The sequence below is a fragment of the Lytechinus pictus genome, chromosome 2 (genome assembly GCF_037042905.1).
Source record: "Lytechinus pictus isolate F3 Inbred chromosome 2, Lp3.0, whole genome shotgun sequence".
In the NCBI taxonomy this organism is placed as follows: Eukaryota; Metazoa; Echinodermata; class Echinoidea; order Temnopleuroida; family Toxopneustidae; genus Lytechinus; species Lytechinus pictus.
The window spans coordinates 22,627,501-22,638,831 of NC_087246.1; the positions used below are offsets into that span (position 1 = coordinate 22,627,501).

The window sequence follows — 11,331 nt, forward strand, 5'->3', positions numbered from 1 at the left end:
ACGGAATTATGACAGAAATTGCATAAAAGTGATCAAGACATGTTGATTATTATGAACCAAAATCAAGTATATGCTATAATATTTAGGAATCAGCTATAAAATGACAAAATATGGACGCAAGTCTGCTTAGAATCACATGCATTATGCTCTGATATGCATGAATGGGACTATATAATTTTCCGCCAAATATATTCATTTCTTGATTATAATTGTGAGGGCATTTGCCGTTGATCTTATAACAACATGACAGTCTTCCTAAATGTCAGGAAAAGAAATTTAATTGATTTAATAATTTAAAGCTAACAATTATTGTTTTACTTCTTCCTAAAGCAAGTGTTTCCCTTTAAACAAAAAAGAAAAAGTAAACTCATTCTATGGACTCAATTGAATTTGAAAGACATGTATTCGTTTTTTTCCCAGAGCTCTTGAAATCCTCTTGTATCAAAACCTTTCAAATCAGCAATTGATACAATGAATCGGCAAATTCTATTGTTCCTTATTTCGTCAGCTGACATCTGAATTTTCCAAATGGACATAAATCAAAACAAGACTTGACCTACATTGATGTGAAACCTTTCTTAATTTCTTTTTATTGTCACTTTAACCCTATCTAGGCCGGGGGGGGGGTGCCCCCGAGGCCCCCCCTCAACGATTTGTGCGATATTTTTGCCGCGCGAATTTTTGACCGCGCCGCTCGCAGACTTTTTACTTTCAAGTCTTGCGCAACTTCACCAGGGTACGTGGTTCCGAAATTACGCAACATTATGTAAGTGCATGTCAGACCAAAAATTGCTCAAAATCGTGATTTTGTGTACAAAGTCAATGCAAATTGTGTTTTCAACCAAAAGTCATAATTGTTTGATTATTTTTAGTTTTGCTGGTCTAAATGTATTAATTTTATGCTTTTTATGATCTCAGAAGAGTCCCCAACAAATTTCATAAAAAAAACAATGAAAAACAAAAGGTCCAAAAAACAGAGAAATACATAAGAAATTGCAAAAACAATATAATACATAAGAAAATGATTTGATATCGCAATTTTTTCATGTACACTTGCCAAGAACACCACAAAGAGTTTCTTTACCAAAAATTAGAACATTTGGAGCTTTATTTACTAGGGAGTTAGAGGAAAAAGTATGATTTCGCATACTAATTATGCATAAATTAGCATAATCACTTAATAGCAATTCGCATGAAATAAATTACTATACAATTTTGTAGATTATGTCCTAGACAACCCACGTGCCAATTTTCAGCGCGATCGCGCGGTCGACAGTCGAGATCTCAAGGGGGGGCCTGGGAGGCCCCCCCCCCCCCGGCCATATGAACTCCCAAAATACCCCGGCCTAGATAGAGTTAAGTGCTATAGCATTAATTGTTGATTTACATACATATACTGTGGGTGTTAATGAACCCAATTAAAAAAATAAAGCCATGTTTTGTTTATGGAATTAAGTAGAAACTGTCTTAAAGTGATTAAAAATAATTATTCTAAGTGATCCGAAAATATACTTCAATAGTTAAGTATCTCCAAAATGATCACAAATTAAAAGATGAATACCAGGATGCAGTTGTAGTGAGTTCTTACCGAATCCAATAAAATGACAACCCAATTGTCTTCATCTATGAATATAAAATATATTGTATAAAAGGATTTTTTAAGATATTTTGTAATTGCTGAGAAATTAGCAGTATATGCATGGTATTCTCAACAGGTGTCAGGTCTATTTCCAAGCACTAATAATACAGTGTCCCATACATGCTTATCTGTGTTGGTGATCTTCAGTGTGATTGTGATTGTGTTCAGCTTCATGATTTCATGATTTTACAAAAATTAGAATTCTGTTCCAGAAATAAATCTAGGGTGATATATGTGTATTGACAAGTAACCTTGATTTTACAGATATTTCCATGAAATCAGTGTTCAATGCAATTTCCATTCATTTATCTTTGCTGCTGAGTCAAATTGCATTCACCTGTATGGAACTACATTTATGTACAGTGCCTGGTACAGCGCCCAACCATTTGAGCTTTTGTAAAAAGATATGTATTTGTGTTAGAGTATCTGAAAAGCAATATTTTGCGGTTGATATTTTTTTCTTCTTACAAAATCATATGCAAAGAAATTGAAAAAATTAACAAGTGATTGTTTTGACCATTAATTCCCACCCCTGGTGTTTCCCTTTAAGATTAGAAATTAATCAGTACAGTATGTAGTGAAACTAGAACCATTATTGTTTGCTTGATCTATTAACAGAAATGATTAGTGTTATTTAACATGAAAATGTTGGCATGAACAAGGCTTCTATGGAACAACCACAAAAATTTCACATTTACCAAAGAAACAAAGGGTTTATATGAAAATGATTCTGTGAGAGTGGTTGCTCGGCTTTAAAACTGAACAAAAAGAAGCTATACTCAAAATAAAAAAATAATCTCACTCTTTGACTAAAAGTTTCATCAAAAGTTCTCAGTCAGGTTGTTCCCACATTTATTGATTAAGTTCTGCATAAAATTTAAACATGTTTATAAACACATCAATCATGCAAAATTGTAATTTTTTCTAAAACCACAAGTTTCATTTTCGAAATTAAGCTTTGTCTAGATTTTTTTTTTCTGATGACTTTGTTCTCAAGTGTTGTTGTTATTTGTAATTAATCACTGAACCAAGTCAATTTTATCCAGATAATTATGTTTTTCATGTAAGGGAAGTTTCAAGTTTATAACTGAACAAAAAGAAGCTATACCCAAAATAAAAAAATAATCTCACTCTTTGACTAAAAGTTTCATCAAAAGTTTTCAGTCAGGTTGTTCCCACATTTATTGATTAAGTTCTGCATAAAATTTTAACATGTTTATAAACACATCAATCGTGCAAAATTGTAATTTTTCTAAAACCACAAGTTTCATTTTCGAAATTAAGTTTTGTCAAGATTTTTTTTCTGATTACTTTGTTCTCAAGTGTTGTTGTTATTTGTAATTAATCACTGGACCAAGTCAATTTTATCCAGATAATGATGTTTTTCATGTAAGGGAAGTTTCAAGATTTTAAATCTATGCTGATTATTCAAAAACATGTTCCTATTAAGAAAAGTGTTGTCAAGTGTCTTTTTTTTAAGACCTGGGAGTAATTTTAATTGCTAAAAGTTAGCACACATTGAAATGGCAAGAAAATGCTGAGTAAAATTCACCCATAGCATTGAATAGATGTCTCCTGTGACAAGTTTGCCTTTAATGTGTGCTCAGTCTTGCATGACTCATCTGATAAATTCTGTTTTTACACAGAAGAATACTTCTACAGATTTGGTATGTTGTTCAGAACATGTTTTTTAAAAATACACAATTTTAATTATTAAAGTGGATACTTACCTTTTTATTCAGAGATGATTATATCTTGTCCAATGATTTGTGCTGTCAGTCCTAGTTTTAGGGTAAGATGACTAATGCTCTTTAAAATGGATCTTTTGAAATGCTGCACAACAATCTCATTACCTTTGATTCACTTTCATTTATTTATTTGTTTTACAGCCGGAAGAAACAAGATTGATATCTGAAACATCTGGACTCTATGCCGCACAGGATGTGGCCAGAATTATTGTCCAAGATTCTCTTGTAAGTTTCAGCAAAGCAAACTTGTTCCCTTTTCCTTGTTTATTTGGTTAACCTATACATTTCTTGTTAAGTCATTGTCTTTTTCAATAATAGTAATAATAGTAATTGAGTTTTTCATATTGCTTGTCCTTAAACACTTATACAGAATAAAAAGTATTTAAAAAATGGAATAAACTGCAAAAAGGAAGTACATTACAAAATAATTTCATTACATTTGATGACATGTTATTCATCAACATATGTTTAAAAAAACATGAAGTAATGGTTTATCATGGGGGTGCTGTTATTAAGTTTACCAGAACTTATTTAAACTCATTCATGTAAATTGTAATTGTTTTTTTATTTCAATAGTGCAATTATAATAGACTAAGTCATATTTTGTTTGTTTAGTCACTGGTTCAACAGTCCTAGTACCTTGAAAGACTTTGAGGAATGTTATCCTTTTTCTCACCTCAGAATGCAGTGTTTCTTAGTTATGTTGGAATGGATGGTTACATGTTATCAATCTTGACATGTGGTATGTCACCAGTCACGTCTATGATGGTTGGAGTACAACAGGTCAGTTTAAATAAGTCTTCTCTCCGTCTCTCTTTCAAGCATCCTTAAAGGGGAATCCAACCCAAATAAAAACTTGTTTTTATAAGAAAAAGAAAAATCAGACAAGTTGATACGTGAAAGTTTGAACAATATTGGACAAACAACAAGAAAGTTATGAATTTTTAAAAGTTGTAAATATTGGTAATCACTATACCCATGGAGACTTCAAATTGGCCGCATATGGGATGTCATAGTGATGTAAGGCAAGGACTACTCTTCCATGTACTCCAATACATATTATGGCTAAAATGTCATTTTTCCCAAAAGTTTTATTTCAAATTATATTTTTCTTTCATGAGGACATAAAACAATATACTACCTGGGTTATATTTAGATTACTGCCCCAGGGGAATGGGTACTTAGGAGAAAACCACAAATCCCTGATAATAAAGTACATGGCCTATGGGAAAGTTGTCCTTGCCCCTTGTCATAATTTACTTACCTAGTTGCCAATTTGAAATCTACATACTATTAGTAATCTCAATTTTAAAGCAGCTATAACTTTCTTATTGCTCGTCCGATTTCTTTCAAACTTTCACCATTCTGTTTAATTTATTTTTCTCCTTCCCAACACAACATTTTATGGCCAAGGCTGGATTCCCCTTTAACCATGCTTTTGTGTAAAATTTATCATTTCTATCTTTGTTAAAAGTAAATGTGTAGTTTCTTGAGGTATTCAAATGTATGAGGTACCCCAGTAATTCTATTTGGCATGAATTCTTATAATGTTGAGAAATCATTTCAAATGATTATATTTGCCCACTGGATAATTTTATTCAACTGATTTAGAGAATGATAATACAGAATTATTATTAATATTACATGTCTACACTTTCACCAAAGAGCCTGCACATGTAGTAAGTTATTTTAATGAAAATTACAATGAAATGTCTGGTTATCGCAGTTTGTAACTTAATACTTTGATGTTTTTGTTCTAATCTTTCAGGTTGCATTCATGGGATTGTTCAGGGTCATTTCACATCTTTATCTTGGAAGCTTTGATAGAATCATAAAGAAGTGCAAAGAAGAACGAGACAATATGGAAAGCGAACAATCTAAAGACAAGTGAAAGCTAGCCCTTGATTATTAACTTTATCAAAATGGAACATTCTTGGAGGATTTTCAGGGAGCATGGTTTTGTTGATTTTCATTCACAACAACGGTCAGCCGTTGAATCCTTGCTTCTGATTGGCTGAGAGCGAATATCCATTGAAATTTCTGACAAGAGCATGTTTCATCCAACACTTCCATGGCAATACAATGGGAAAGAGGGAATTTCCCTGCAAGTGGCCATTTTGACTTCTTAAATCCAAAACTCGGAAGCTAGTAGGTTGGAATTTATAACTTGAAGAATTTACATGTTTTGAAATGAATGTTTATTCTAAAGGGAAAGGGGCATTTAGAAATTGGTGTGAAATATATTTCCATTCATCGTATTAAAATTGCTAATGCCTGCTTTTGGAAGCTATGTATATTTCTGTAAATGATATATGAAGTGTGGCCAATGACTCATCCTGATGCTATCACCTTTTGTGGTAGATAGAACTATTAGGAGCTAGTGATCATCAGTAACATGACATTGACACGTAATCACCACTTAAATTCGTATTGAAATATAGCTACGTATGCAGCGGCGTAACAGGGGTCGGTGGCCAGGGGGGGCAAGAGCCAAAAATTTCCCGGTCATATCATGGAACAGGCAATGGCGTCATAAGGCAAAAATTTTGAGGGGGCGATATGGCGTATCGGGCAAATATATATATAAGCGAGCAAGCGAAGCGAGCGAGCAAAATTTTTTACATTTTTATTGCAAAAATCAAATTTTGTGATAGATTTCGACATAATGTTAAAAAGGTGATATCATATTTCACCCTCCTCTCTTTCCTTTTTTCTTTCTTTTTTTGAACGCCACGGTGATGGATTTTTGTTATGATTGTGAGCATCAGGACAAAGCTGTACATGCTCGAGGGGGTCGAGGTATGGTGCTTGTGGCAAGAAGTAGCTTAATATAGGTCCAGAGCGAGATAAAAAATCACCTTTTCATGAGAATCTAACATGAAGATTCAGAAAAATTTCCTTTCTTTCCTCATTTTTTGTTGTTTGGTTGTAGAACTTCTGGGGGCCATGGTCCAAACTCATCCATATAACAGTGCTTTATGGGTGGGGTCCAGGGCAGAGCCCCGGAACCTATTGATATCAAAGCCATTTTAAACCTTACAGATGGCCACTTATTTTAATCAAATTGTGTGTATATTTATATAGCTTTCACACAACACATAAATTCAATGCAGTTGTGTATCGTAATCATCCAAATATTGTGAGGGGCACACCATAGCAAATGTGGAAAAATTTGTAAAAAATCGCCAGCGAGCGAAGCGAGCCAGAAAAAAAATGGCCTGTTAAAATTGAATTCTAATTATGTGATAGATTTTTACATCATTATAGCAAATATCATGTCATATATTTTTTTTCATTCATCTCATTTCGCTGCCTCCTTTGTTTTCTTTTATTTCCCCTTGGCTGTGGAACCACCCCCCCCCCCCCCGTCCTGAGGGTAATACAATACTTGGGTTGGCGAAACGTAAAGCTTAATGCAGGAAGGGTCCATATAGGGGCCCGTTATAGAACCCAATAAAGGTTACAGATGAAGAGCCCCCACTGCACGGGGTCTTGACTCCTAGACAGAGCCTTTGGAGATTTAACAAGTTTATGATAGACTTTCATACGACATTATGTTATATACCATCCATTTTTCTTCCCGCTCGTTATCTCAATCCTCGGCAGCCCGGTAGTGTACATTATCTTGTCTATATTCTTTATTTTCCAATTTAGATTTTGGCTAATTCCATTCTGCTTTTATTTCCCGCTTTTGTTTGCCTTTTTGTCATCTTTAATTTATTTCCCTGTCTTACTAATCATGCTAATGTATTAGTATATCGGGGAGAATTGTTCTTTCTCACTTGTTCTTCTTTCCTTCCTTTTCCTGTTATCTTTCCGTTTTCCCTTTTTTATGTTTTTTCTTAGTTTTCTTTTCCCTTTTCCTTTAGCTTTCCCCTTCCCCTTTCCCCTTTTTTCTTTCCTTTCCCTTTCCCTTTCTTCCCTCTTTTTTTTATTTTCCCGGTGAGCTCCGCCAGGGGGGGCAGCTTGCCCCCCCCCCCCCGCCTGTTACGCCACTGTACGTATGATATATCCGAGTGCACAATGTGCATGGTCTGTTGTGATTTCTTATCACGATTCACCTGATAGCTCATAGTGAATCATGTTGCGAGGCATAAGACATGATCCAAGCTCCACCCACTTAACTGATAATTGGTAGCATATCCGTTAAGACGATTGTTATCCGTATGGTCTGAACTCTGAAATGGTGGCAGATCGCCACTTTCGACAAACGCACATTCATATGTTGTATTAAACAGTAGCCATCACGAGCTACTGAGAGGGTCATTTATTGCTTGTGGTAATGAGGTCTGTGAGGGGAATAGAAATTGTGTATACAGTAATGTGTATTGAGGATTGTAAATCCACTACATGTCATAGCACACCAAAGACTATTTGAGCTTTGAGTATCCTGTTAAGTTTATGTTGGGATTGTTCCAATTTTAGATGAAAATATGTGTGAAGGATTGAAGGTAATGAGAGACATGAATGCGTTTGACTTTTGATTGTTTGTATGATTTAACATCTGGTGTCGATGATACTCTATTGCCATGGTCAGCTTGGCTTAGCCAACATTGTGAACTCTATTGTGTTCAAATTAATTCACAACACGTTTCTTCATTGTTTGATCCAGGATTAGTGGGGTCCCCCCCCCCCCTGCAAAGAAAAGTTTGATTTCTCAAATCAAATCAATTGTATCATGTAGGGTAACCGTAATTCAATGGAAAACTGCTAAAAGTTACATTCACTGTCAGTATCAATTGTATCTCTTGATGTTAAACATTTATCAGACTATTTATCAGACTTGAAGTTTTTATGCATACTTGCTGTATTTTTCAATGTCTTCCATGTTGTGCCCTTGCCTCCTTCCTGTCTGACATATGACAAATATACGTGGAGCTGTTGATTTTCTCAATTGCTTTCTCCAGATCCACAAAGACAAGAAGCTTTTCGGTCCATTCTTTAGTTTCCTTTCCATGATATACCTGACTACGAACGGATAAGTGGTTCCCTTAAATATTTCCGAAACGCAAAAAGATAACGCCGCAAAATATTTTGACTTTTTTCTTTAAAGTCTGGCGCAACTTTTGAGACACAAATTCGCGACATACGGGTATAGCATCGCGTTGTCACATGACTTTTTACGAGACAATGTCATGCCTAAAATGGCTCATTTTTATACTTTGTGTACAAAGTCTATGGGAGATGAAATTCATAAATGGGTGATTATTTTTCGTTCTAATTGGTCTGCTTAATTAATTTAGGGTTTAATTTAGTTGTTTATTGTTCTGTAATAACTTCCATTGAAAATAACAATGAAAATCAAAAGATGAAAAAACAGAGAAATACATAAGAAATTCTAAAAACAAAGGAATACATAAGAAAAAAATTGGCTTTTGCAATTTTTCTTTGTTGAAAACCTTTAAATTAGATTACAAAGATGACATCTGCCAAAAAAAAAATTGAAGTGAAATTGGGTGTTAAATATGCAAGTAATGTTTTTCATGATTAATTTGCATGTTTTATTCATAATGAATAAAAAATTATTATTTTTAGAATATTTTTATACTAGCTTGTAGTTTATGTGGTAAAGAATGTGCGTGCCGAATTTTGGTGCGAACGGCGGCCAAGATCAGAAGGCGGGCCATCATAGCCCCCCCTAGTCTTCAACACAGTATCTCAAATAGCCCAGTCCTTTTAGGGTTAACAAAACCAAATAGAGGGTGGGACCCAACACACTACCTTGTGGCACGCCACTCAGTACTTCTTCACAGGTCATCTCTTCCTGGTTTCAAGTGACAAAAAAAGTGGAAATTTGAGCATTGCTGTTAATTAATGCCCAAAAATCACAGGGATTTATTGATTAAAATTTAGATATAAAATTTAACACATCAAGTAGGATTTCATTCAAAAGGCCCTATAACTCTTTTACACCAATTTGGAATGAGTGTGAATCCACTCATTTACTTATTTCTGTGTGATACTTGGTCCGTCAAGTCATACACAAAATTTCATTTTTAAAAAGTCACAAGGAGTGTCCAGGGGATTAGTAGTATGGGCTTACAAATTGGCCCTGGAAGGGGGGCTGGCACTCAGCTATACTGTTGTACAAATGCATAACCATGGTTTTTCAAATTGCTCCTCTTTTATTGGTTAAAATGCCCTATTAACATATTTCCACATGTTTTCTTTGGGGTTAGACACTAAAACAAATGTAACCTCTATTGTTATACAGACAACAGACTTTTTTATATTGATAAACCATTAACCAAACCTATTTGGGGGGGAATATGCCATTATACCCCATTGTGATAAAGTAAATATACCCTTCTGTTCATATCTTTGCTGTAATCTCCAGAAATATGTAACTTTCCTTCTGATTTTTGATGTTTCTGACACCCTTAATTAAAGATATTATTTAACTTTGTGAGCAGCCGATTTAAAAAATTCTCAAACCAAGTTGAAACATGTGTACAAGTGCATGTATTAGAACTAATAAACCCTGAAAACAACCATTATTGAGAATGAAAAGCTAAAACTACAAGGCAAGCCCCGATTTTGTAAATAGGCGTCTTATAGACGCCTAAATAGTACACATAAGTGTATGGGATGAAATTAAGATGGTGTTTTCGGTCACTTTATATTTCAATTTTTGAAGCACTAAATAATTATTTTCAAACGCAATTTTTTTCTGGGCTTCATTTTTGTAACATATCACAGACACAGGTGACAAGTGTGACCTGCGAGCTCAGATTTTTTTAAAGTCAAACCAATGTTAACCAATCACTTTAATGTGCAACATGTCTATTGTGACTCAGTTAGCTGTAACTACCCTTTAATCCATGTGATTTTCTGGTTACACAGTACAGTAATAAAGTGATAGCGCTAGTAATTTGAATACTATTTTTCACCCACTTTTATAGACAACTCCTGACACTTGCACATTTACACTTCAGTGAGCTGAATTTGGAAATGTTCTTGATTTGTTATTGTTTATTATTTATTTATTTATTTATTTTGGGGGGCGGGGGGGGGGGAGGTAAATAACATTAATGGTTATTAAAGTTAGCACTTATATGAATAAAGGAAATTCTCATTTTGGCAATGACGCCCTGTAACTTTTGAAAAGTGACTCTTTGTCTTTGATATAAATATGCTCACTCATTCTGACTTGATAGATCATTTAGATTTAAAAAAAGGTTTAGATAAGATGTTGGCTCACTCTAGTCTTATGACTGAAATAACTGAGCTCAAACTCGTTTTATGCTTTGGTATCTTTTTAAAATGTTGGTTTTTATTTGTTTGTGCAGGTATGTATGACTATGTTGTCACAATTATACATTTGCCCATCTTTTGTTCCATATGAATAACAAAAAATACATTGCAGTGACAAGTTCCTCACCAAGGGGCTATAGCTTTCTAACATAAAAGATGATTTAAAGCTTAAAATCATACAATTAATTAAATGTTACATAGTAGAAATTGGAATTACCTGTGCGTAGTTCAAATGATTTAAATTGTATCTTTTTATTCTTTGTGATTTTTATGAATTTTTAGAAAAATAATAATCATGTATGTTATTGCGAATCTTGATGAAAGGTTGATGATATGTTTATTTTCTTATTTTACTGGAAGATGATCTCCATGATTGGATTCTTTATTTAGCAATAAATTCTTTTTATACAGTAAATCCTGTTATGAGCTTAATTTGTATCATTTTTCTTTGCGTCTTCAGACGAGCGGGGGACAAGAACGTGAAAGAGGGGGAAGAAAGAAAATACTTTGGTTGAAGGAAAAGGAAATATTGGAAAAAAAATAATGATTTCATGAACATGTAATAATTGCACAGGGCCGATGTATTCACTCCCTACCATGGCTGCATTTCTTATCCCACTTTAAATGCTTTAAGACAAACATTCTTATTCAAACATGTTCCTTCATGCGGGCTTGTGACTTGTGTAGGGC

General features: G+C 34.1%; 1 protein-coding gene across 1 annotated transcript in view; it reads left to right on the plus strand.

Moving 5' to 3' along the window:
• The window catches only part of LOC129282919 (3-ketodihydrosphingosine reductase-like), a 21,662-nt gene extending 10,606 nt beyond the window's left edge, over positions 1-11,056 (plus strand). Inside the window, exons 8-10 of the mRNA XM_064113460.1 lie at positions 3,529-3,612; positions 4,069-4,170; positions 5,156-11,056. Coding sequence (XP_063969530.1) covers positions 3,529-3,612; positions 4,069-4,170; positions 5,156-5,278 — 309 coding nt within the window. The 3' untranslated portion in view covers positions 5,279-11,056. The remainder of the gene's footprint in view (positions 1-3,528; positions 3,613-4,068; positions 4,171-5,155) is intronic.
• Positions 11,057-11,331: the final 275 nt, after the last annotated feature.